This window comes from Sceloporus undulatus, chromosome 2 (genome assembly GCF_019175285.1).
Source record: "Sceloporus undulatus isolate JIND9_A2432 ecotype Alabama chromosome 2, SceUnd_v1.1, whole genome shotgun sequence".
NCBI classification, from domain to species: Eukaryota; Metazoa; Chordata; class Lepidosauria; order Squamata; family Phrynosomatidae; genus Sceloporus; species Sceloporus undulatus.
Window position 1 is genome coordinate 216,013,663 of NC_056523.1, and position 27,929 is coordinate 216,041,591.

General features: G+C 39.8%; 1 protein-coding gene across 2 annotated transcripts; it reads left to right on the plus strand.

The window, feature by feature from the left end:
• The first annotated feature begins 322 nt into the window (after positions 1-322).
• On the plus strand, positions 323-27,926 carry GNE (glucosamine (UDP-N-acetyl)-2-epimerase/N-acetylmannosamine kinase). Of its 2 annotated transcripts, none has more exons than XM_042450982.1 (12): positions 323-505; positions 10,179-10,387; positions 11,717-12,168; positions 13,744-13,896; positions 15,041-15,253; positions 17,593-17,680; positions 18,928-19,138; positions 20,093-20,222; positions 20,883-21,104; positions 22,927-23,109; positions 24,434-24,550; positions 27,172-27,926. In XM_042450982.1, exons 2-12 carry the CDS (start codon positions 10,224-10,226, stop codon positions 27,405-27,407), a joined length of 2,169 nt encoding a protein of 722 aa, XP_042306916.1. In that variant the 5' UTR covers positions 323-505; positions 10,179-10,223; the 3' UTR covers positions 27,408-27,926. The 2 variants fall into 2 exon arrangements, with proteins under 2 accessions (XP_042306916.1, XP_042306915.1); XM_042450981.1 differs by lacking the exon at positions 323-505 and adding an exon at positions 7,036-7,145.
• Positions 27,927-27,929: the final 3 nt, after the last annotated feature.

Below are 27,929 nucleotides of genomic sequence, written 5' to 3' on the forward strand. Positions count from 1 at the left end.
AAATGGAGGACGTTCGAGAAAAATGTAGGACCTGACTAAATTAACGCTAAAAGAAAACCTCACAGAAAGAAATGTAAATGCGTGCTTCTTAAGTCATGCTCAAAATGGAGTTGACTGGGATAATCCTCCTGGAGAGAAGGCTATAATGGAGGGCATGTGCTGGAAAAGGAGGAGCCCTGGCCACCCTGGTCCTGGAAAAGGAGGACCTCGGTGATGGCAAGGGCAGGGACTTCTTGCCAAAGGATAGGAGTCACTACCGGGAGGGGAAGAAGAAGAAGAAGAAGACGACTAGAGGCGGGAAGAGGGAGGGAGGGAGGCCTGGTGGCGGCGCCGAGGAGGAGGAAAGCCCCGCTCTTGCGGCGTGGCGCTGCCCTGGAGCCGCGTCAGCAGCCCGGGGGAGACCAGCGCGGGGCCTACGCTGCAGGAGGAGGAGGCGGAGGGGGAAGTGGTTCTCTTGCCTTTCTCCTTCTCCCCGCCTTTGCCTGAAGGGAGCTGGGCTGCCAAGGTAAAAGACCTCTCCTTTTTGCAACCCTCCATCACTCCCTCCTCCTTCCCTCTCTCCCTCTCTCTCTCTCCCTCTCTCTTAGAGAGAGGCCTTATTGTGAGGCCTCCTGGCCGGTGTCAGGCTCGGGCCAGGCATGGCCAGCATCTTCCCGTTTGCCCCCCATCCTCCTCCTCCCTCAGAGAGCAAGCAGTTGTGGTGGTTGTGGTGGTGGTTGTGTGCCTTTTCTGACTTTATGCAGGGTGTCCAGATGCCTTACACCGCATCCTCTTCGCCTCCGAGGAGGACAAGGCACCGCAAAATATGTGTGTGTTTGTGTGTGTGTATAGGACATTCAAGACCATCTATCTATTTAAATATATATATGTGTATGTGTGTGTACTGTGTGTGTATAGAGGACTTTCAAAACTATGTGTGTGTGCATATATATATATATATATATAGTGTATGTGTGTGCATATGCACACACACACCTTTAGGATGTTCAAAACTATATATATAGTGTGCATATATATATATATGTATATACAGGACTTTCAAGATTCTATCTATCTTGATGTATGTATATATAGGACATTTAAGACAAAATATACATATTGTGTGTGTGTGTGTATATAGGCCATTCAACACTATCTATCTATCTATCTATCTATCTATCTATCTATCTATATAGTGCGTGTGTGTGTGTGTGTGTGTGTATATAGAGGACTCAAGACTGTGTGTACATATATATATATATATATGACTTGTTGACATTCAAGACAAAATATACATATTGTGTATATGTATGTGTATGTGTATATATATATATATACTGTATATGAATGACACTCCAGGCTATCTATCTATCTATCTATCTATCTATCTATTGTGTGTGATTTTGTGTGTGCTGAGTGTGTGTGTATATATATATATATATGATGTTCAAGGTTATATATATATATACAGTATATATATAGTTTTGAATGTCCTATATATACATACACACTATATATAGTCATGAATATCCTATACACACACAAACTATATATAAAACACAATGTCTTGAACATCCTATACACACACATACACATATACTGGATTATTTCTGCAGTGTGTTTTGGCCCTAAGAAGCATAGTTTTTATATTACATGGCCATGCCCTCATGCACGTATGTATGTATGTATGTATGTATGTGTGGGAGGACATGGTCACATAATATAGAATCTATGCTTCTTAGGGCCAAAACACATTGCAGAAATAATCCAGTCTGAGACTGTTTTTTGAACTGCCCTGCCTCAATGGTAGGAGTCCTGAGAATGGTAGTTTATTGTGGCACCAGATCAGCTCCCTGATAGAGGAGGCTCAATGTCTCACAAAACTACTGGTCCCAGAATTCTCTAGCACTGAGCCGGGACAGTTAAAGAGGTCTCAAGCTGGATTGTTTCTGCAGTTTGTTTTGGACCTTAGTCCTGCTCAAATTAGAGGACCTTTTGTGATTCCTCCTGGAATGGAGGACATGTCTGGGGAAAGGAGGTCACCCTGAAACCTCTTAGGTGAATCTGTCATGGTTTTCTAGGCAGGTTTCTTGAGAGGGGGTTTGCCATGGTCATCCTCTGAGGCTGAGAGAGTGTGACTTGCCTAAATGTCACCCAGTGGATTTAAATGGCCCAGTTGGGCTTCGAACCCTGATCTCTCAGAGTCCTTGTTTGGCTACTCTGGACTGTCAATTCAGCTTCCCTTTTGGCCCTTCCCATCTGGACATGGACTGAATTATAGCATGGCGGGTAGATTCACAAACCGCCCACTGCAGCCTTTTTGTATTGAAAACACTGAGAATGCAATGTGTTATACAGTTTGGCCTTTGGCCCAACTGAGGGTCCAGCAACACTGCAGACATAATGCAGTTTGGCGCCCCTTTAAGTGCTGCGGCACCATCCTGTGGAACCCTGGGATCTGTAGTTTTACAGTATCTTTATCCTTTTCTGCCAGACCAAACTACAAATCCAAAAATTCTGCAGGAGAGAGCCATGGTGGTTAAAAGTGGTGTCATGGTGCATTATGCCTGCAGTGCGGATGCACCCCTAATGCCCTCCAGATGTGTGAGCTGTATGGCAACACCTGTCAAGTGTCAGTCAGGGAAGATGAGAGATGTAGTCCATGGTCCAAAACGCACTGTTGAAATAATCCAGTTTGAGACTGCTTTAACTGCCCTGACTCAATGCTAGGGAATTCAGGGAAGGGGAGTTTTGTGAGACATTGATCCTTCTCTGTCAGAGAGCTCTGAGACCACAATAAACTATAATCCCCAGGATTCCCTAGCAATGAGGCAGGGCAGTTAAAGTGGTCTCAAACTGGATTAATTCTGCAATGTGTTTTGGACCCAACCCATCTGGTGACTGCTGCTTTGTGCAACCAGCCTTCCTGTTCCACATGGCCTTAGGCTGTCCTCCACCTGCTGCAAGGCTGTCATTTCTTGACTCTGCAAAAGCTTAGCCTCACTTCTGTTACTTAAAGCAGTAAAGGTTGAGTCTCCCTTGTCCAAAATGCTTGGGACCAGAAGTGTTCTGGATTTTGAAATTGTTCAGATTTTGGAAAATTTGCCTATACATCTTGGAGATAGGACCTAGCTATAAACATGAAATTACCTCGGAGTGTAGTGGAGTCTCCTTCCCTGGAGGTCTTCAAACAGAGGCTGGATGGCCATCTGTCTGGGATGCTTTGATTTGGATTTCCTGCATGGCAGGGGGTTGGACTGGATGGCCCTTGCGGTCTCTTCCCACTCTATGATTCTATGACTCATGTTTTGTGTACATCTTATACACACAGTTATTGTTATAGTGTGCCTTCAAGTCATTTCCGACTTATGGCAGTGAACCTAAGGTGAAGCTATTGTGGGGTTTTCTTGGCAAGATTTGTTCAGAGGAAGTGTGTCATTGCCTTCCCCTGAGACTGTGAGAGTGTGACTTGGCCAAGGTCTCCCAGTAGGTTTCATGGGTGCAAAACACAGTGCTGAAATAATCCAGTTTGAGACTGCTTTAACAGCCCTGGCTCACTGCTAGGAAATTCTGGGAACTGTAGTTTTGTGAGTCACTTAGCCTTATCTGTCAGAGCGCTCTGGTGCCACAATAAACTACAATTCCCAGGATTCCCTAGCACTGAGCCAGAGCAGTTAAAGCGGTCTCACACTGGAGTGTGGTTTGGACCATAGTGGTTAAATGTGTTGTTAAAACTAAATGTTTTTAGATTTACATTTTTACTCAATGCCTTCTAGGGAATGCTAAATGTCATAAATAAAGAATACAGTGGAACCTCGCCATAGGTGGGTGCGCCATACGCGGCCTTGACCATACGTATAAGTTGAATGGGCGCGCGCGCCCGTTGCGCCGCACACGCACCCGTTGCGCCCCGCACACCTCCACGCCGCCATGCACGAGCCCCATTGTTTACAATGGGGCTCGAGCATAGGCGGAAATCGCCATACGCGGCGGGATCCGGAACGGATCCCCCGCGTATGGCGAGGTTCCACTGTACTTGGATAGTTTTAAAAAGCCATTTCTGACAGGGTCCCTCAAGGTGGTTTACAAACAAACAAAATAAAGCAACAAAAACCCATCAAACCAATTTAAGCAAAACAATTAAAACAGGCCATTTAAATTGTGGTTCTCCAGCAATTTCAAATGAAAACTATTAAAAGACAGGTGGGATAAAAATGTTTTCACTGCCTGCCTAAAAGTCAACAGGGATGAGGCTCATCCAACCTCCTATGTAAGGAAATGCTGTGACTGCAGCAAAGGCACTATTCCACATTTCTGTTAACTGAACATCTTGTTATGCAAAAAGGTCTCAGATAGTCATGACATGTGGTCAGGCTGATATATGAAAGGGGGGTAATCTTTCAGCTATCCTGACCTCTAGCACCTGTGGTGCTGAAACAAAGCAGAAACCAGTGCAGTGCAAAACCACTGTAATATTATCCAAATGAAATATGCCGCAGAAAGAAAACTGCACCAGTTGCAGTTTCTGAATGCTTTAAGGACAGCTCAGCATAGAACAGGTTGCACAGTGATTGAGCCATGTGTCAACAGTGGGTAAAATCCATCTTTTCTAGGTAGGATGCAGCTGGTATTTCACCTGAACCTTGGCAAAAAGTACTCCTGACCACAGTAGTCAACTAAGCAACCTGAGCACTCCCAAACAGAGGGAATTCAACCCCATTTAGAATATGCATATTTTCTCATTTAATATCCTTAGTGGCCAACAGAGAGCCAGTCTGGTGTTGTGATTTGAGTGCTGGACTACAACTGGAGACTAGGGTTCAGTTCCCCACTCAGCCCTTAAGTTGACTTTCCTTGCTCTGGGGCCAAGTAGATTGGCCATAGTAGTTTGAACTTCAACAATATCAGAGATTATCTGATAATTAATCTAGGCTAGCGGCATCCAGAAATTGTTTCTTTAATGATCTCACAGTTCTTCCTCCCCTCCTGTAACAAAGAGTTATAATCTCCAGCACTAAGTTGGTGGTTGATTTCCTTCAAGGAACATGTCCGTTAGGCGGAACAAAATGATGTTCATTCATCAAAATCAACTAGCTGATGTGTTTGTCATTCTCACAGATCTTACCCTTAATTTGGAGTTCAGTTCAAAAGGATCACAGCGAGTCATTGGTGCTGAACCTCACACTGTTTGGCCTAGGATGCATCAACTTGTTTAGTATTTGAAATAACTGCTGGATGACCCTATGCCAATTTTCTTTCCTTTTTGTGGGGTGGCTGGGAATCATTTTTGTCTGCCCTGCATGGGACATTTACTTTACTACAGTACTAGAAAGAAAGATACATAGGAAGCTACTGAGAGGGTTCTGGATCCAGTCAGTCGTGAGCTTTTCAAGGTAAACCAAATCAAGATAAGCATGCAATTGTTTACAGTAGTTAGATGTTTCAGCCTTTGCAGTTATTGGTAACACCGATGTTTAGATTTCAAAATGGATAGTGGGAGTTAAGGGAGTCAAAAGTCCTTGAAATGCTCAGGAAAGAGAGCATGCTCAGGAACATGACCTGATATTATGTATACTAGAAATGTTTTAGGGCAAGATTAAAAATACAGTATAGGAAAGTCCTTATATAACGTGCGCCAAATTGAAGCCACAATGTTTTCAGTTTTCAGGATATACAGTTGGAAGTTGTCTTTTGCATTTGATGTCTCAGAAATTGACTCTCTGTTGGAAATATTTCCACATCAGCTAAACTGAAATGTCAGAACAAGTTACCCAAGCCGTTTTGCTGTGACCATTAAGTCGTGTGTGTGTATGCGCGCATTGGAAACTGTGTTTGTATAGCATACAATAAGTGTCCCTCCATAAGCGAATATAGAAGTAAATTATTGAGTGTCTGGAAAACGAATGTTAATATGATACAGATGAGAGCCAGCATGGTACAGTGGTTTGAGTCTTGGACTATGACTGGAGACCAAGGTTCAAATCCTTGCTCAGTGATGAAAACTGGGTGACCATTAAGTAAGAACAATAAAAATAAGAATTAAACAACAAAGAAATTGAAAATAACAATGAAGATGTGCTAAAATATACTAAAATTTCAAATAGAGTTAAGACGAGAACAGGTTCATTTTAGGATCGCCATAAATTGAAAACAACCTGAAACCAAACAGCAGTGATGATATTGAAGACATATCACAGCAGTCCTGAATTTTCAGACATTCAAAAATGTGTGATTATCAACATTTTAGTAAAAATGTTGCCGAACAGGGTTTTCTGTTCACTTCAAGTCCTGCCAGTGCCAAGTCCTGCAGTGGCTGGAACCCTTCCCTAATCCCATTGATCCTCTGTTGTAATTGCCAAGACAGTGATTAGTTAATTCCTCAAATGTTGAATTTTTGCTTGCCCCAGTGTTAAAGACCTTACCCCCAAATTAAAAATTGAAACTGCATATTGAGTATTATTTAGGTGCAAATTAAACACTGTGGGCAAATAGCCTAGTAGGCCATTTTGATGTTTCCCCCTCTCCAAATGCAGTTGGATTGATAGCATTTGACATTTCAGATATGCAGAGAAATCTAGTTCTGGGGGACGAAAACGATTACTGTAGAAGCTTAGAATTAGTCAAGTCCCCCAGTACAACAGCGTTAGCTGTTGTTAGCCACACTGTAAGATAATAAGAAAGGATTGTTTGTGGTTTTGATTGTGAATCCTGAAACCAATGAGGCAATTGAACGATACGCTTTCACGGCTTAAAAGAGTATCTCTTGTTCCTCAGGTGCCACAATAGTAATTGCATGTGTTTGTGCTCAGAAAGGAGTGCTATCAGTTTTTCACATTTGACTTTTTTTCAGGCAACCTTCATTTGCAGCGGTTTTGGTTCCTTCTTACTTGATGCTGCATTCCTTTGCTGTTTTGGCCTTTAAATTTCCCTAACCTTTTATCCTCATATTTTCCCTAAAGGGATTTTTAAAAACTTAATTATTTTGCATGCTTGTTTCAACCGAGAGGGTATGACAATACTAGCGGGAGCAATTTATGAGTTAATCATTACTCATTGATCAATGTGGTGGAAGGGGAGGGTTGTGGAAAGGAACTCCTTGTTCAGTGGCGCAACTGTTGATAAAAGCTAATATTTCATCCTTCATTATGATGTACAAGAAATAAAAGGTAAGGATCCTTTGCACTAAAATGATATAGAATGATTGCTAGCAGTGCTCAAAATAATACTTGTTACCATAAAGTTGTAATACATAATTGATCCAAACAGCTCATAGTCCCTGGAAAATCTGTTGTGGATAAAATTGAAGAAAACTATGTTTCTGAGTTTAAATATATATTAATATGAGTAAAATCTTGATACTTAATTATACAACTAATTTTGTTTGTTTAAACTGGATGAAAAATGTTCTTCCAGACTTTGCTCCCCTCTTTGTTTTTGTCTGTGTTTAAGTTAAAATAACTGTGTTGCCACTTTATTTCATTTGTGGTATACGAATTTTTCATTAGTAAGTTTGATCAATTGATGCCTTTGTCGTTGTTTCGTGTTGATTACAGTATAAAGGACTGTCTTTTTTAGGCAGTTAATGTGAAGGAGAAAAAAATCTCTTCCTTGTATGCTTGTAATTGGAACAGTAAGACAAAGGAGCTCAGGTTTTTGCTTCCTGGAAAATGTTTATGCATAGAGTGAAAAACTGCAGACAGAAACTAGTTGGTTAGTACAGGTCTGTTGTTGGTTCCCTGCATAACAATGCAAAGTTTAGGCATTTCTTTCCTTGTAGAAGGAAATAGAGGCCTGTTACAGACTGCCAAAATAAAGCTGCTTCGAGTCTCTTTGGAGGTATGCTATTTAAATGATGCATGGGTCCTAAGAGTCCGGAGGTCGCGCCAAAGCCGCACTCCATTCCTAAGCACCGGAGTGCAGCTTTGGTGCAGCTTCTGGATTCTTAGGATGCATGCATCATTTAAACAGCATACCTCCAAAGAGACCCAAAGCAGCTTTATTTTGGCAGTCTGTAAGAGGCCAGAGTCACCACAGTATAGTGATTCAAGCGTTGGACTATGACTCTGGAGACCAGAGACCACAATTTGAATCCCTGCCTGGCGCTGGAAACCCAATAGGTGACTCCGAAGCTCCTTTTGCTTAAAGGCAAAGCCAGTGTAGTATGAAGGTTTTAAGGCTGGGCTGGGGTCCAAAACACACTGCAGAAATAATCCAATCTGAGACCGCTTTAACTGCCCTAGCTCAGTGCTAGGGAATTCTGGGAACTGTAGTTTTGTGAGACATTTAGCCTTCTCTGTCTGAGAGCTCTGGAGTCCCAACTACAGTTCCCAGGGTTCCCTATGGGTGAGCCAGGGCTCAGTTTAAATGGTCTCAAATTGGACTATTTCTGTGGTGTGTTTTGGACCAAGTACTCATGGAGATCACCACCACCAGCACCCTGGTGATCTTGGGTAATTCACACTCTCTCAGCCTAAGAGGCAAGCAATGGCAAACATCCTCTGAATAAATATTGCCAAGAAAACCTTAGGATAAGTTCACCATAAGTCAGAATCTACTTTGAGAGAAGGCATATAGCAACAATTGCAACACAGATTACATTTGAGAAGTTTAATGATAATGTAAACTGTCTTCTCAGCTTCACACTAGAAACCAGGCTATAGTTCTATTTTAGTTACATCTAACTCTTTATTTATTTATATCAAATTTATTGGATATAATTATATAATTAATAATGAAGTAAATATAAAGATGAGAAGCAAAATAAATACTTACAGAAAACAATGTATTCATATAACATAAACTCCAAATATGCCTAGTCTGAAAAGGGTATGAGAACAGTCCATCAACTACACAGGATCAAATAAAGAAAATGTACAGTTATTTAAGTTCAAAAGGTCCACAAATATCTTGACACTTCATAAAGAGTAATGTAAATCTACTAAATGTTGTTGTGATCCACAGGTCTCCAGAGTCATCCAGTGTTCAAACCACTATGCCATGCTGGTTCTCTTTAAAGCATAATTTTATGAAAACTAGTAGAACAATTACTCATATTTTTTACCGTGAATGACTATTGACAATACTCAGATTCTGAAATATTGGACAAATCTCCCTTCATGAAACAGATAAATTTCTGAATACACACCTTGTCTCTTTCTTTAATAGAGATTTGGACAGCCCAGTCTACTACTTTGTTTAATCAAGAGTTGTTGTAATTGTTGTGTGCCATCAACTCATGTCTGACTTATGGTAACCCTAAGGTGAAGCTATCACACGGCTTTGTTGGCAGGATTTTTGTTCAGATTTTTTTTTTTAACCACTGCTTTGGAGTCCTAGTCCAAAACCTAAATCACTATACCATGCTGGCTTTTCAGCCAAGTATTTATTTGGATTTAACTTGAATCCTGCTTGTTATAATTGCTGTATATCTGTTCATTCACTGCAGATGATAATTAAAAATACAGAGCCTGTTCAATTTATGATTAGTTTTTAAAACTCCACTTGATCTAGTTTTCATCTTCTGTAAACTGGAGGAAAAATGCCTTACTCAAATCCTCAGTGGAAAGAGAGGAGTTCTCCTCTTTTACCAGAGGTGTATGTGCGTGTCTAAGAACTTTATCCTGCAAAATATAGCCATCCTCTGAATTGCATTGGCATTGTGCAGAATTCCATTACAAAATGGTATTAGTGTATTTCATGTTCTTATCTAACAGGGGCATGTATCTAAAGCTTATGTTGTAAAGAATCTGCTTAATGCATGGAGCAATATTTATTTCACAGATTATTCAAGAACATGAGAAAATCAGATTCCATACAAACAGGCTGTCTCACATAACCAATTGTTCCTGTATATTTATTATGGGACACTATTGCTTGCATATCAATGCACGGAGAAGCACAAGGCTAATGCCTTGGGCAGGAGGGAGGCCCTCTGGATTGCCAAATTGAAGAAGGGTCTGTTGGTCACCACCCTTCCTCCAAGGAGCTCAGAGCAGGGATAAGGAACTCCCTCTTCATCTTATCACAACAGCCCCTGAGGCCTGGGAGTGTGGATGCTTGTGCCAGAATAACTGAGTGAACTTTGCATCTGAAAGGAGGATGAAACCCACTTCTTTCCAACCCCAAATCCACTTAGTTTTTTTAGTACACCACACTGGGATCAATGTGATAATGTTGTTTCCTATCTTGTATTATTACAGGAACTATATTTCAAGAACCTGTCTAAGCAGAAACAAAAGCAAATAATGGAGAAGAATGGGAACAACCGGAAACTTCGGGTTTGTGTTGCTACTTGTAACCGAGCTGATTATTCCAAATTGGCACCAATCATGTTTGGAATTAAAGCAGAACCACAGTTCTTTGAGCTTGATGTGGTGGTTCTGGGATCCCACCTGATTGATGACTATGGGTAAGCGATATACTGTTGTTTCTTCCTGTCATACTGAATTGAGTGAGGGAAGAAATTCTTTAAATGGTTCTCTTTATCCCAGATTGATCCACAATAGATACTAATCCTTAAGGTATTTCAAACAGATGTTACTACAGTTCAGACTTCATTTGTGAAGTCCAGTAACTGTAGAAACACATTAATGTACACAGGATGTAAGAGCTTTGTTTTATTTCTTAACATATTTGTCCTCATCAAGAGTTAGGATGGATTCCCCATCCATACCTCAGGTCAACAGGATCAGGCTCACATCTACTGAGCTTTGCAAACAGTACAATATCAGGTCCATCCAGACCATTCATTCAGTCATTATTCTTCCATTTATTGTTTAAAGGAGGAATACTTTTTCGAGCTACTTCAGTCATGCCTTGGGTCTATCATTGAAGCCTTATCATAACTTTGATTTATTAAACATAGCCACTTTATTGGTTGTGATAATGTGTTCTGATAGTCACTGACAGATAAGTGAACACTCTAGTGTTATATTAAGTATGAAAGATTAGCAAGCCCATGATGATAACCCCATCAACACAGCCTTAGTCCATTATATAAAAGATTGTATATTACACAGTGGTTAACCAATAATTTAAGTAATTCAGTTTATTTTTTCAAAGTAGGTGTATAGTCTAGTGCAGACTGTGTTTGCACATACTTTTAAGTTGGTATGAACTGAACAATCATTTTGGTGCTGTTTTGCAACAGTTTGTTTAGTATAGTATTATGCAGTAGTAATGTAGTAGTAAACTGTTTCTTTAAATGAGGAAAACAAATACTAGCTTTCACCTTTCTGGCTAAAATAAAAGTGCAGTCCCTTCGTTGTATAGAATATTGCTGTCTCCAGTGGCAATCCATGCTCTCTTTCTACCTGGGGCAGGAGGAGAAGCACTGCTTTCCCATCTTTACAGTAGTGGAAAACCCTTGAAATAAGTTTCTTCCTTTTTCTGAAGTACAGTGGATCCTTGTTATACGCTGGGGTTTGGTTCCAAAATCCCCCGTGTATAACAAAATCCGTGTATGCTCAAGTCCCATTAAGTATAATGACATAGCAAAATGGTATCCCTAATAAAAAATGGAACATCAAGGTAAATTTATACTTTTTTGGAACATTTTCAAACCGTGTATGCTTAAATCCGTGTATAACAAATCCGTGTATAAGAAGGTCCGACTGTATAGTTTAATTCCTTTTGATATCAGTGGATCTTTTCTAGGTATGACTAAGTCTTGGTCCAGCCCCTTGATCTATAGGTATGTGGCATTACAGTCTAAAAATTTCTCCCCTTTTCTTTATAGTAACACTTACCGTATGATTGAGCAAGATGACTTTGACACCCACACCAGGCTACACACAATAGTGAGAGGAGAAGATGAGGCAGCCATGGTGGAGTCAGTTGGTCTTGCCTTGGTCAAGCTACCAGATGTCCTCAATCGCCTGAAGCCTGACATAATGATAGTCCATGGAGACAGGTTTGATGCCCTTGCGTTGGCGACATCTGCGGCCTTAATGAACATTCGAATTCTTCACATTGAAGGTGGGGAAGTCAGTGGGACCATAGATGACTCCATCAGGCATGCCATAACCAAGTTGGCCCATTACCATGTGTGTTGCACAAGAAATGCAGAACAGCATTTGATATCTATGTGTGAAGACCATGACCGGATCCTCCTGGCAGGTTGCCCTTCGTATGACAAGTTGCTGTCTGCCAAAAATAAAGATTACATGAGCATTATCCGCATGTGGTTAGGTAGGTGTGTTGCATGTATATACAGTGAGCAACATGTGACTCACCAAACTGTGCAGTCTGCCAATTTTTTGTGTTATCTTGCCAAATATTTGATCATTTAGTCCCAGGTAGTCACAAAAAATTGTTTATATAGTCCATAACGTGTCTGCCATCATGTTTGACAGGTTGCATTTAGTTTAGTGAGCCATAGGTTGTTCAGGCTTACTTTAGATTATGTATTACAGGGGTAGGCAACCTTTTTGAGCCGGGGGGCAGGTTGCTGTCCCTCAGACAACTGGGGGGCCGAAGCCAAAAAATAAATAATTAAATACTTTTTTAAAAAATTAAATAAATTAATAAACCGGGATAAATGTAGGACAAAATTTTCAAATGGAGAACACTTTTTTTAAAATAAAAAATGGAGGACATGCTAAAAAATTTGCTGATTTTTAAAAAAATGTTAATATAAATGCATGTTTCTAAGGCTTCTATAGACAATTTCCCCCCTTGCCCGCCGCTTGCCCCCCTTGCCCGCCTCCTCCTGATAGGCCAAAGGCCCCACGCCCTCACACAAGAGGCCAAAGGCTCCGACGGCAATCGGCGGCAGGACAAGGCTGGGGCCGGTCCCAAGGCCTTGCCAGGCCGCATCCGGCCCGCGGGCCGCAGGTTGCCTACCCCTGATGTATTATAAATGGGTGCTGTGCTCTTATGCAGATTAGAGAAGTAGACAAGAGGAAATGGGAAGTGAAGTCTATTGGTATTTGGAAGTGTATATAGAATATTATACTGCATAAATACTTTAAAAGCATCTGATCTGTATAATCTTGGAATTTAAGTGGTGTCAACCCTGGCTATTACTTGGCCAGGAGACCGCTAACGTATACCAGGTGCTGTAGGCTACATTTCAGAGGAAGGAACTGGCAAAACCACCTCTGAGTATTCCTTGCTTAAGAAAGCCCTATGCATTACACACAGTATAGTGAATATATAAGCAGTGCACTGTTCCCTTTGTAATAAAAATGCAGCAGCTTATATCACAAAGATTTCTAGCTTATTGTACTGATTCAGAAGAACTAAGTCCATCCTTTGGCATTTGACAGGAGATGTTTCTAAGTTTAAAATCTCCTGTATTTGGGGACCAAAGTGGGAGCTTTCTTTTTAATTTTATTTTTAGGAAAATTTAAAGCATGTCCTTTTCTTCCTTTCTTTGCCCATTTCAGCATAGATAAACAGGATAACCAACTGTCTGTGTCTTTAACAGTAAATTAGGACACTTTAGTTTCTTCAGGTGACTTGTCAGGAATATGAACAGCTAGATGCAGGTATTAAAATAATGGATGGCCTCATTACACACCCTATTAAAATTTGATTATATCTTTCCTGTGGGTGGGTGGATAATGCAATAAATGGTCCAGTTTATTAATGACTTTGGAAGACTGCCTTACTTCATGGTGGAAGAAATCTTGGTTGATTTTCATAAATGAAATATTTTCAACATTGGTGTTATTGTTATTGCAATTGTTTTCTTCTTCAGTCCAAGAGGAGTTCTAGTTTTTCTTTCAAGTGGTGTGTTTTATTTTTACTTGGTTTTCACAGGTGAGGATGTAAAACCAAAGGATTATATAATAGCTTTACAACACCCAGTGACCACAGACATTAAGCATTCCATAAAGATGTTTGAATTGACTTTGGATGCCCTCATCTCTTTTAACAAGAGGACACTGGTTTTATTCCCAAATATCGATGCAGGTGAGTGTGATGGATTTTTACTGAATGAGCTTAAAATTTGGGATAGAAGCACTATAGCTTTTTTCTTGCCACATCTTTGTATTGCATATAATGGATTCTTGGCGTAGTACCAGCAGCTAAGTTTTAAAGTTGTAATTCATAGCTTTTTTCTAGAAAAGAACATATGACCTAGCAAAGTTAGGTCAAATCCAGCTTGTTTCATTTAGAAAAAAAGTTAAGCAAGGATTTAACTTGCAGATTGAAATGGTGGATATTAAAGGTGCTTACTGTACATAGTCAGCTATAGGTTGAGAAATTTATGCCCCCAAAATTAACCCTAAAAGGCAGGGTCGACTTATATATGGATCGGTACACTAATACTGCTTAGAAAGGTCCTGAAACAAGTCCTGCCTGATGCCCTACTCTTCGCCACTCTTTGTGCCTCGAGGCAGGAGTTTGTGCATGTGTGTGTGAAAGAGTTTCCCAATCCAGTTTGAAAGCCTCTCTTCCCATCACAGAAACACCCCTTTTAGCTCCACTTCTTTGCCTTCCCAATCCGATTTGAAAGCTTTCTCTTCTCATCAAAGAAACACCCCATTTAACTCCACTTCTTTTCCTTCCCAATCTGATGTTAAAACCTCTCCTCCACCACCAGAGAAGATGGGGAGAGGTCCAGAGATGGAGGCACGGAAGTGGTGTTTTCCCCTTTCCATCTTCCCTTGACTTATCCATGTGTCATATCAAAATCCATTATTTTTATCCTGAAATCTTTCTCAATTTATACATGAGGCCGACTTGTACATGAGTATGTGTTGTTCTTTAATTACGGTGCTAATGTTGGAAACATAACTGTTGTAGGGGTCAGTAGTTAAATTATATTGTAAAGCCTAGTTCTGTCTGATAGATCATTGTGTCTGCTGGGCTGTTTTACATCAATAATGGAGATGTTCTGATATTTAACAACAAAAATTAAGGTAACTGAATCCTATTAGTACTTCATGCCACTGATAAGGATCATCCAACAGTTATGGAAGAGTTTGGGTGTAGTAGATTTGCTATTCATGTGTTTATATAATGCTGCTTGTACTAACAATGTTGGTAATAATAGTCATTCTATTAAGATACAGTTGATTCATTATATGATGTATGGTTGTTTTTACCACAGGGAGCAAAGAAATGGTTCGGGTAATGAGGAAGAAAGGTGTTGAGCACCACCCAAATTTCCGAGCTGTAAAGCATGTTCCTTTTGACCAGTTCATTCAGTTAGTGGCTCATGCTGGTTGTATGATTGGAAACAGCAGCTGTGGTGTTCGAGAAGTTGGGGCTTTTGGTACCCCAGTCATCAATCTTGGAACACGCCAGATAGGAAGAGAAACAGGTATCATATTAATGTGGTGGGTTTTTTTTAAAATACCATGGGGCCCGAACAGACAGGCCAAAATAAAGCTGCTTCGGGTCACTTTGGAGGTATGCTGTTTAAATGACACACACATCTTAAGATGCCAGAAGCTGCACCAAAGCTGTGCTCCAGTCCTTAAGACTGGAGCATGGTTTTGGCGCAGCTTCCAGCCTCTTAACACACATGCAGCATTTAAACAGCATACCTCCAAAGTGACCCGAAGCAGCATTATTTTGGCCTATCTGTTCAGGCCCTTAGAGAATAACAATGTTGCTTTTCACAGACTATAGCCCCCATCTTCTGGAATGGAAAGTATTCTCCTCTGTTGACAACTAGATGTTTGTGCTCATAAAGCTGCCTTCCTATGTTAGTTTTTTAAAGTGTGCCCAGCTCTCTTAATAATTAGAAAGGCTATTGAACAAATGTATTTTACCTTGTTTTTATAAAGTAGCATCCTTTGTAGTAGTTTGCTCTTCAATGAGAGTGAGAAGAAATCTTTTTCATGCAGAAAGGTATTAACAGGCGCGTTACAGACGGGCCCATGAGGCGCCGTCATTACGCGTGAGGGGCGGTGCTTCCTGACCGCCTTGCCCCTTGCACGTAATGACTACGTCAAAATGGCGGCTGCCGTTCCACATGGCCACTGCCATTTTGATGTAGCAGACGCTCTGCGTCCACATGTCGCACCCCAGAGGTGACACCGCAAGTGCGTGGCTAGCGCCTCACGGCGTCTCTTCCAGGGCCCAGGAAGGAGTGTGATTTTCGCGCTCCTTCTCTGCAGTGTCCGGGAACCGCACCGTTTGGCTGCTGCAGTTCCCGGATGCTGCAACCGGCGGTGGCGGCAGACCACCACTTCTCGGCAGTCTGTAACGGGCCACAGTAACATAAAATAGTCTTTGCTGTCTGAGTTAAATCACCAGTTGAATTGGAAACTGGACAGTAATGTTGCTAATGCCTTGAAAACTGGTTAATGTTCTCAGGCAGGACAAACATTTTAAAACGGGAAATGGGATGATTTCTTCTCTTTTTCCTCAAACAGAACCTGACAAGCAACATAAATAGGGTTTCTTCAGAGTTCTTGTGTGTTGGGGACTACAGACAGATATACACACATCTTAGTGGACGTAATAAGAAGAGACAGAGATAAAGGGGGATAGTCTTTCCCTACTGCTGAGATATGGGTCACTCAGAAGAGTTAGGGGCTGCCAGTGACATTCACGTTCAAATTATTTTTGACTCATCAACTTACTATGTTTGTATTGTGTGTACAAAATTACAATTTCTCTATTAGTTGTTGATTTGCTTGTGCTCTTTTTTTGATATGCTTGAAAAAGCCCACTATAGTTGTCTTGCTTCTACCCCATTTTCACTTTGGTTTGTTTTTAAAACTATTACCTCCCTTCATTATTGAAAAGGTCAGCTATGACAGCTTGTATGTGTGCATGGGGGTTTGTATTACCTTATTTGACTGGTATGTTTTATGATTCCAAAAAGGCTGAATGGGTAAGGGGCTTCTGGGAGCTAAGGGCAAAAGTAGTGTGCATGGTTGTTTGCACCTGGTGTATTTAACCTTCATAACCTATGTGTTCTCCACTCTTATTAAACCAATACATGTTGTTGTTGTTTTTCCTGTTGTTGTTGACGACTATCAAGTCAATTTTATGTAAACCCTATGAATGAGAGCACTCCAGTCATCAACTGCCCTGCTCAGTACTTGCAAGATTGGGTCTGTGCCTTCTTTTATTGAGTCAATACATCTGTAATATGGTCTTCTTTTTCCTCCTGCCTTCCACTTTACCACTTTTACTGTAATTCAATGGTATTAAGGAACACAAGTTGACATATCATAATTTAAAGTTGCTGTTCAGAACTAGTTGTCCTAGAAAGGGCCATCTACTGTGGCACCATTTGAACTTGCATTTCTTTAGAATGTCGCAAATGCCATATGGGCATACTTAGTTATAATATTTTAGTGAAAGCAAAACGAGTTTTTATCATGTTTTCAAGAAAATATAGTATATTCAGCCCTGTGCTTCATCTTTGGTTCAGATATACACACATTGCCATTGCCAACAGATATTAAAACATCAGCATAATTCTAAATAATTATATTAGTTTGCCTGCCTGCAATGCAGGTGCAATTTCTCTTCATTTTAACTGTAATGTCAGCATTTGTAGCTGTGGATTAGTGCAGGATCTTCCTGTACTAGGCATTTACATGCTGGGATAGCACTGATGGCATTCAAAAGGAAGTACTCTGTTTCAAATTCAGTTTCTTGTTACAATATCATTTTTGTGACTTCTTTTAAAAAATTAAGGTGAAAATGTCCTTCATGTTCGTGATGCTGACACCCAGGACAAAATACTGCAAGCCCTGCATCTCCAGTTTGGAAAACAATATCCTTGGTAAGTTTAGTCATGTAAATGGTTGCAAGAGATATTAAAGCACGTGGGAAAATACTGTGGTTGTAGCAGCTCTTTTCTCATAGCATCACTACAATTTACACTGCATAAATAATTCAGGTTGTCGCTGCTTTAACTACCTTGGCTTCACTCTATGGAACCCTGGGATTTCTAGTTTGTTGTGGTACCAGAGCTCTGACAGAGAAGGGTAAATACCCCACAAAACTATCAATCCAAGAAATCAGTAGCATTGAACTATGGCAGTTAAAGTGGTAGCAAACTGCATTAATTCTTCAGTGTAGATGCACAGGAGTGTTCTGATCTTAAGCATCAGTAGATAGCAGCTGTGAATTAAACTAGCATAAGATTACATCTGAGAGAGTGAGAAAAGAACCACAGATTCTCCAGTTCAGATCTCCTCTTGGGCATGGTGGCCTCAGACAAGACACTGAAGTCAATCTCACTGGCAAACTGGTTTTTCATTTACAGTACATTCCATTTGATAAAAATAAAGGAGCGGGACACAGTGACCTGAGGTATAAATATATACAGTAATTACCAATAATATTGGTAGTCATTACCAATAATATCTCCATACTTTAAAAAAACTAACAAACATGTTTATATAAAAAAGTACTGTAATATAATACAGTGGGCTCTTGATATCTGCTGAGGTTTGGTTACAGGACTCCCCATGGAGACTGTAGCTTAGTAAAATGGTGTCCCTTCTAAAAACTGTAAAATCAAGGTTTGCTTTTTGGAATTATATATATTATTAAAAATTTCAAGCTTTGGATGGTTGAATCTATGGATATAGAATCTATGGATATGGAGGGCAGACTTATTTTAAATTGCAGACTTACTTGGTCTTTGGGTGCAGTGCCTAGTTCATAAAAGCATAGTAGAAATAACGTGAATAATGTGTGTTTATTGTTGCCTGCTAGGCAAAAAAACAGCTAGTAAGTTATTTAGTAAACAGTTATGCGGTTTGGTGTATAGGTATAAAAAGCTTTCATTTTAGGTCTTCTTAAATCTTACCCTTTCAGCTGAAACAGGCAAGATGTAAATGCACTTAAGTTAGGCTGAATTGTAGTAAACATTTCAACCTACTAAAAGTATGACTTATTTCCTGATGCAGTAGTATATTTATCTTTATCCTACTGTGATCTAGAATGAATTAGATGGGATTGTGAGGTATGTTATTCTTGCTTTATGCATTCCTATTGCTTTTTTGTTTTTTGATGCAATAGTTCTAAAATATATGGGGATGGGAATGCTGTTCCAAGAATCTTGAAGTTCCTTAAATCTATTGACCTCCAAGAACCTCTTCAAAAGAAGTTCTGCTTTCCTCCTGTAAAGGAAAACATTTCACAAGATATTGACCATATCCTAGAAACCCAGAGTGCACTGGCAGTGGATCTAGGTGGAACAAACCTCCGGGTAGCAATTGTCAGCATGAAGGTAAACAAACTGTAACACTGGGGTGGTGTGGGGGAAATGTCTCTGAGGAGAGGGTGAATTCACACAACCAATTTTAAATAATTATTTTAAAAATAATGATTTTAAAAACTATGGCTGGCATCCTTTATTGCAGTTACAGATTCGTAACCTAGCATTATGGACTCCTAACTGCTCCATATCCAGTAAGACTGCATAGTCTTACTCAGATTCAGTTGGCAGCTGAAAAGACCTCCTTCACCTGATGTGGCTGCTGGCTGTTAAGGTGGGCTCAGGGTCTGGACCAGGAGAGATGCATATATAACTCAGTAGCCAATGTAGAATATTAGTGATTATTTAAAAAAAACTATACAATATGCACATTTCATTTATTTATAGGCCACCTTTCTCCTGGATTAGAACCCAAAGCAGCTCACAAAAATATAGAAACTTAACAAAAGGCTGCAGGTGCCAGGCATCATCTTAGAAGGGGCTCTCATAATCTTTGCCCTCACAGAATAGGGATGCGCTGTTAAAATGGCACCTACTACCACATATATATGTGCCTCATCTACAAACTGTGGCTTTTTATTGGTTTAATCATGTTAATAATTAAAATTGAACCATCCAACCAAAGCTTAATTAAGACACCTGTCAGCTGGCAACACTGCGTCACATTTTTATTGTGGAGAGCATTGGCCCAATTGTTTCTCTTTCCTCTGCAGCGTAACAGACAGCAGGTAAACAGGGACTTAGCTTGGGCCTGTGGCTTTAGGAAATGATAGGTGGAAGGAGCACATCCAGCCCTGGGGATGTTCTTGCATACACACAAATGTTTCACTTGGCTCATATGACAATTTGCATGCCATGCATAATTGTGTGTGTGTATTTGAGAATCTACGGCAAAGCTACTACTAAAATAGAGGAACAGTAAGTAGAAAAAATACAAGAAGCTTAATGGTTTTTCATTTCATTAAGGGTGAAATTGTGAAGAAATATACTCAGCAGAACCCCAAAACATATGAGGACAGACTAGAACTGATCCTTAAGATGTGTGTTGAGGCTGCATCAGAAGCAGTAAATCTGAACTGCAGAATTCTGGGTGTGGGTAAGTTTTTAACAGCAGCATATTTTCTGTCTCACAAAATTAGACTAATACACAACATGTTACTGTGCTAAACGTTTTAGATATAATATAATTCTAGTTCTGAAGTGACAGACTCTGAGAAATAGCTAAAGAAAGACACACAAATTCTTTCAAAAACCAGGAGTTAAAGTGAGGGATGAGACATAGTACTGTATAAGCATCTTGGTCTTCCTTCTCCTTTTTAATTGTAAATCCATTTGTAAATTCCATCTATATATCATTCTTTTGTTATCAATTTGTTAATTTTCAAGAAACAGATAAATAATTCAAAACAGCAAGCACATCCCTGAATATCAAGGAACTTTCCAGAACCAAAGTTATTTATGTGATTACTTCCTCCCAAAATATAGCTACTGTGAGACAACACCAAAACATAGGTATTAAAGAAGCATTAGCTGTATTACATCTCCAACAATTGGCTTCCAAGATCAAAAGGGATCTGGTGCCTTTAGAGTATCTAAAAAGATGCAAAAGATGGGAAGAGGAGGTTGTTTGTTTTGTTTCTGTATGTCAGGCTAACAGTTGATGCTTCATTAAAGTTTCTTTAATCACATAATGATTAGTGTGACCTTCCATCTCCGCCCCCCCCCCCTTTTTTTTTATATGTGCTTTGGGGTTCAGGCATTTCTACAGGTGGACGAGTAAATCCTCGAGAAGGCGTTGTTCTTCATTCCACAAAACTTATTCAGGAATGGAGTTCTGTTGACCTACGGACTCCCATATCAGATGCTCTGCATTTGCCAGTGTGGGTAGATAATGATGGCAATTGTGCAGCTCTGGCAGAGAGGAAATTTGGGCACGGAAAAGGAGTGGAAAGTTTTGTAACGCTCATCACTGGGACAGGTAGGTACCGTTGTTCAGATCAAAATGTAACACAATTAAAACAATTATCTTAATAATTTGTCATTTGTCTGTGTAAAAGTAGCTTAAAGTGCTCTAAGTTTCCCTTGTGTTTGACACCAGTTTACTAGTTTTTAAATTGTTTGAATAAGATAGAAACTGCCTTGAGCACTGGAAAAACAGGTTTCGAGACATTTTAGATAGATGAAGACATACTAATCTTCCCATAAATTTTGTTTTTATTGTTCTAGGGGAATAAGGAAGTAACAGGTTTTATATAGGGAAGTAAAAAGCTGAGAATTGGCCATTTTAAGGGCCCAAACAAATAGGCCAAAATAAAGCTGCTTCAGGTCACTTTAGAGGTGCCAAAGTTGCACTCCAGTCCTTAGGACTGGAGCATGGCTTTGTCACGGTTTCCGGCCTCTTAGGATGCACGGATCATTTCAACAACATACCTCCAAAGTGACCCAAAGCAGCTTCATTTTGGCCTGTCTGTTTGGGTCCAAAGTGTAAATTGGGGGTTCTTTTTTCACTGTATGTAATTATTAAAGTGATTGTTACTCCAATGAGATGAAAATGCTCTCTCATCTGTTCCCCCAGATTTCAAGTCCCAGTATATTAAGGTATAGCACAAGTTACATTTCTAGGGAATTTGCAAGTGGTTTTTCTTAAAATTAAAAATCTCTTTCATATCCTGTCTTCTGAAGTTTGACTAAGACTCCATTCATGTTCAAGTAATTTATTTTGAATAAGCATACGAAACTAGCCTAGGAGGCTCAGACTAGAAGGTTGAGAGTAATTCAGGAATATAGTACTTTATTTAATGTCAGGCAAGCAATAATTGACATTTTAAAATATTTTTAGGAAGTCCTGAAAGAAAAGGAAGTATTTTGAAATTTAGGAAGAGTTCTCTTATGCATAAAAAGGAAGCCTTAGTTTGGAAAACTCCAGAATTACATTCTCATTTGGACTTTAGCATAAATAATTATAGTGAACACTGAGGGGCTCAACAGACAGCTCGCCGAGTCGGGGCTGCCGCAACTACATGCTGCGGCTCCAATCTGGCCTTTTCACGGTGCAAAATGAAGCCACAAAAAGTGGTTTCTTTTTGCGCTGGAGAAAGGGCACCCTAGCCATGATGGTGGCTGCTTTTTGCCACTTCTTCGGTGCAACGCGTGTGAACACTGCACCAAAGATGCAACATGATGCCATCTGGTTAGGCAGGCGGAATTGGGGCGGGCAGGTGGTGTTCACCACGCCCCCACTCTGGACTGTAGAGGGCCTAAATTGTAGTAGGTTTAAGAATAAAACACTGAGTATCCCCTTCCATGTGCATCCTTTCCCTCACAGTTCTTAGGCAATACACCATATTCTCATTCCAAATATGGGAAAAGTAAAACTATTATGTGTTGAATCTGAAAGTAGATTGTATGTTTACAGATGCTAGTCACAGAATATTTCTGAATGTATTTATTTCCTAACGTTGTGTTCAGTCTTATATATTAAAATAGTAATATGGCATAAATTGTGTAAGGCTATTTGGGACTGATTTTGGAACTGACAATTTCTGGCACTGTTGGGTCTAAAAGCTGGTATGTAGTGACTGATAGAAACAGAAGGTTGTGCTGCTTGATAGTTACTGTATTATGCTGGCTAGAAGAAAAAATATGCATATAACTTTTTGTTTCTGCAGTTAAGTAGCACAGAGAATGTTGTTTGCCTTTTCTTAGGTATAATTGTAAAAGCATGTAGAGGTTACAAGTTGTCTACATATCCTCAGGCACTGCAGTTTGGATTAAATTCTTTTGCTGTCTTTAAATTTCAGGTATTGGTGGCGGAATCATTCATCAGAATGAATTGATTCATGGAAGCTCTTTTTGTGCTGCTGAACTTGGACACATTGTGGTAACTCTTGATGGACCAGAGTGCCTATGTGGAAGCTATGGATGTATAGAGGCCTATGCTTCCGGAATAGCCTTACAAAGAGAAGCAAAAAAACTGCATGATGGTAGGTACTGTGTTGGACAGATTTTTCTGTTTGTTTATATGATGTGCCTATCATTTAAGTGGACTAAAAATGTTCATCTCCAGTACACTCATTTAAATTAGGGATGGGCAGTGGTCCCCAAACTGTGCTCTTTAAGAGATTTTGGACTTCAGCTCCAAGAAGATTCAACCATGTTGGCCAGTAGTCTGGGGTTCTGAGAGCTAAAGTCCAAATTCCCTTAAAGAGCACAGTCTGGGGACCACTGGTCCAAATGATGAAGCAAAGGAAAATGAGGCCAAAGAGCTTAAAAATTCCAGCAAGCATAACTGTTTGTGCTCATACTAAAGTCCGGATGGATGAGAGAGTACAGGGTGGTCAGTGCTTTCAGGACAGATTATGCTCTTTCTTTCAACAGGGGGATGGTTCCTTTTTTTTACTAAGAGTTATAAAGTACAGATAAGTTGACTCAAGTTTTTTCAGTCAATTTTTGACTAAAATTTCTAGACTTATACATACGTATATACAGTAAATTGTTAAGCACAGTATTGAGGTCTGCTGTGTATATTTCTGCTGCCTCTTTACAAATGGTCATTATGGCTCAAGGATAAGTTCAGCATTGTCAGACATACATGTCCATAGAAAATATAAAAGAATTTAGTGACCACCTGGTTCTGCATAAGACCAAGGAATTTCAGTACTGACAAGCATAGTACATCATTTTAGTTTTGCTGAGAATATTGTGTAGGAACTTGCCTACCTACAAGTGGACCCTTGCTTTACGCAGGGGATCCGTTCTGGAAGGCTCCCCCTCCACACAAAGCAAATTCTGCACATGCTCAGGCCCATTTAGATTAATGGGGCATGCATTTGTGTGTGGCACAGCACACACATTATTCATCTAAATGGGGCTTCCCATCCGTGTGACTTCAAGTCCGCATATGGAAAGCCCACTTATAGGGCGGGCCGATTGGACTATGAACAATGACCTGGCTTGAGCTATCATTTCCCTAATGCATTTGCATGTGAAATGGAAGCCAATAGGATATTTCAACAGAATAGTACAACTTTAAAGCAAAAAAAAAAAAAAATCTCTCAACAAGGTTAATGATGTTCCAGTACAGCAAAGACAGGGACTATTTTGCTCTCCAAATGCAAATGAACTGCAGTTCCCCATCACATCACAGGTGATGATTAGACCTGTGCACATTGCTGCCCACATGAGATTTTATATGTAAAGTTAATGGCTATATTTCCTTCATTTGCTTTGACTGGTGAATTGTACCAGACTGTTATCATTTCTTAGTCATTATTACCATCTTTCCATCCATTTTTTTGGTCTATGCAGAAGATTCATTATTAGTTGGAGGGATGTCTGTGAAGAAGGAAGAGGCAGTAACTGGTGCACATCTCATCCAGGCTGCTAAACTGGGAAATCCAAAAGCTGATAATATTGTCAGAACAGGTAAGAATGCAAATGCAAGTCAGAAATCTTTCTTGGACTCCTAGCTAGTGATAAAATCTGTGATGTGGTAACTTGCTTCCTATTGGTGTAGCACTGACCATGTTCAGTGTCAGTGCCAGAGTAACATTCGAAGAAAGAAATGGGCCCTTGCCTCCTAAGTAAGAAGACCTGGGTAAGAAACAAGTGGCCCATACGTAGGGTGCCCAGCTCATGTATCAGTGGAAGAAAGTGAAGCAAATTTTCAGTAAATCTACCAGTCTTCATGTTAATACCTAGGCAATAAATACAGGGAACTGCTGGGAAGAGAAAAGAATCATCTCTCCCTCTGCTAACAGATGCCTTTTGTCAGCGGAGAGAAAATATTTGGATACTTCCTTAATCTCTGGTCCCTTTGGGGGTGAACTCCCACTTTATTAGAGTTATGCTGAGCTATGCTTGCTGTCTGAAAAGATGGTTGTTAAAGTAACAGACATTTCAAAGTAACTGATGGTGTGTAGAACATTGTCATTTGGAGCATCTACTTATTGTTGCTTCTTCTGATCCTTACTGGATCTCCAGAACATTAGTCTCTCCCACAGGCAGGCACACAGTGCTTAGCTTTTCTAAGCAGTACAACCTAAAGGAGAATTCTTTCTAATCCTAGGTCAGTTGCATAAAATATTAAGGGAGATCCATTAACAGAAATAATGTTTTAAGTAGTGTTTAGCAGCCCTCCCACCCCCAAACATCCTTCCTGGAGTTGTAATGCACTCTAAGGTCTTAGCAGAAGATGAACAAAAGCTTTGTGATGTGAAAGGGAGAGGGGTTTTTCTACCATAATGATGGCATCTCATGTTGAGGGAATGAAAGGTCTTTTTGTTTGGGATTACCGCCCCTCTGCCATCACCAGTTAACTTTGTACTTGAACACATAGTAAGGTAGCTTTGTCACTGTTGTGCAGACTGCCAGCTCTAATCACATGGGAACTGACATCGTCCAAGACACAGATTGAATATGTAACCATTTATTTTACTTTTCTTTTAAATAAAATTGGCAACTTTTATCAAATAAGAATTGACAACCCTTAGTCTTTCTTTTCCCCTCAAGTTCTCTTTCCTGCTGCCCTAAATGGTCACTCCTCCAATGATTAACTGTCTCCATAATTCCCCTATCTAGTTTCACTAACGAAGACTAGTCATACTGATTTTCCTTCATCACAAGAGCCAGTTAAACATCATCTTTTCATGCTTATTTCAGAACAGTCAACAAATGATTATACAGCATAAGTCACAAAGGACAGTGCAAAAGTACAAGCTTTTGGTTTTGCACCATTCTCTTTGAATCACCTTGTATTCCATATGGATTTATCTTGGGTTGGATAAAGTTCTCCCTTGTTCTAGTAGAGTGGTTCTCAAACTTGGGCTTCCACTTGGTGATGGACATTTGCTCCCAGAATCCCTGACCATGAGCTGTGTTGGTTTGCACTTCTGGGAAATGAAGTGCAAGGGCATCTTGTGCCACTGTGCTAGTGCAAAGATTCAGCTTCCAGAAGATACTTTGTGATTTTGGTGGATCCTCCTTACCCCCTGAACCATAGATCACTCCATTCACCAGACTCTGGTGTAGCATTTTCTGGCAATTACTGCAGCTTCTGTAAAGGAGAGCAATATGGAAATACACTTCTGTCATCTTAATTGTGTAAATACATCTGGAATGACCCTGGATTAACACTGCATGTTAATAAAACCTGAGTAAAATTAATTAACCAATTCATAAGCTCTGTCTCAGAAACAAAACCCATTTTATCTTAAAACTAAAAATAGTTCCCCCCACCCCGTTACTTGTGCTAACCAAAAATAATTCAGAAATTTCCCTTTTGGAAAACTCTTGATCTTCATTAGTTTTTGTATCCTAGGGTTGCTTCTACCATGTTTTTAATTGTTAGAACTTTATTAGTTGTTTTCTTGGACAAGTTGATTCAAATTTGCTAAAGGATTACTGGGTAATATGCAGTAGATTAAAAAGGACTTCTAAATCACAGTTGTTTAACAATAGCCTCACACAGACACATTGCTGAAATTAAGAAAACTTAGTGTAACCAGGAGATGTTCTTGTTTCAAGACATATTTCTGGCCTATTCTTTAGTCACTTATCTTCTGCAGTTGTGTCTGGACATCAGGGTTCATGATTTGTTTGTTTTGTAGACAGATCTTGACAATGCCCATCCCTGTTCTAGGGAACTACTGAATATATAAAAGGCTTTTGGTAGAAATAAAATGATACCTAGCAGGGAGTGTTGTCTTCTGAGTCACTATTTGTCACATGAAACAAAATTCTCTTTTTTAAAACCACAGCTTTAGGTAGGGCTGTTAATGTCAACCTGTCATGTCTCATCTAAGCCTTAAGAAGACAATGGCTTTATTCTGGGCAGTTGGAAGTTATGAGAAAGGTATAATTTCCTGTGGTGTTTATGTTCATTCAGCTGTTGTGTCTGAGGTGGTTTAAGAGGCCTGAAAAATCAGAAACGACAGTGAGGCAAAATAAATATAAGTGTATGCCAAGTGCAGTAATTATTTTCTCATTGCATTTTTCACCTCTTTAACTAATTCCAGTATTTTTCTTCTGTTTTTTCCTCCTCACAGCTGGACAAGCACTGGGCCTTGGAGTTGTGAATATTCTGCATACCATTAATCCCTCCCTTGTCATACTTTCTGGTGTCTTGGCAAGCCATTATGTTAATATTGTCAAAGAGGTGATCCAACAGCGGGCCTTGTTTTCTGTACAGACAGTGGATGTAGTTGTCTCGGACCTGACAGATCCTGCCCTGCTTGGAGCTGCTAGCATGGTTCTGGATTATACAACACGTAGAATATACTAAACCAAAAGAGTAGAAATTGATGGCAGCAGTTTACAGGGGTTTATCTCTTTGGAAAGAGATTTCTTACTGGTACTAGTTCTGTTTTTGAGGTAGGGTAGGAAATCATTGAGAATATCTTTATGCCTAAATATTTTATTCCTTCTTTTTATGTGCTTTCCCATTTGTAAGTTGGATGATCACAGGATACTAGAAAGATGATTCATGGACAAGATCATCTCACAAACTTTTATGAAACTAAACAATTAAAGATGCCACATCTAAATTTTCTTACTTCTTCCTGCTTATATATTTTCCAGTTCCTTTAGCCGGTGCAGTTATTTCAACAGCCAAACATTGGGATAGTCATTAAACAAGGAATTTTCCCTTACAGATGTATATAATTGGTTCTTGCTTCTGTAGAGTAAAATGAAAAAACACATTCTCTGTTCGATGAAAGTACAACATATCAGTCTAGAATATGCAGTGATTGTATATGTATTTATTTGCTAAATTAATATTAAAAATCCTTGTTGGGAAAAATAG

Bases quoted from the DNA above. Each gene is read 5' to 3' on its own strand.
- GNE (XM_042450982.1), top strand. From the start codon at position 10,224: ATGGAGAAGAATGGGAACAACCGGAAACTTCGGGTTTGTGTTGCTACT. The intron at 21,105-22,926 runs GTAGGTACCGTT...TTTAAATTTCAG, and splicing joins AACGCTCATCACTGGGACAG to GTATTGGTGGCGGAATCATT. The intron at 23,110-24,433 runs GTAGGTACTGTG...TGGTCTATGCAG, and splicing joins AGCAAAAAAACTGCATGATG to AAGATTCATTATTAGTTGGA.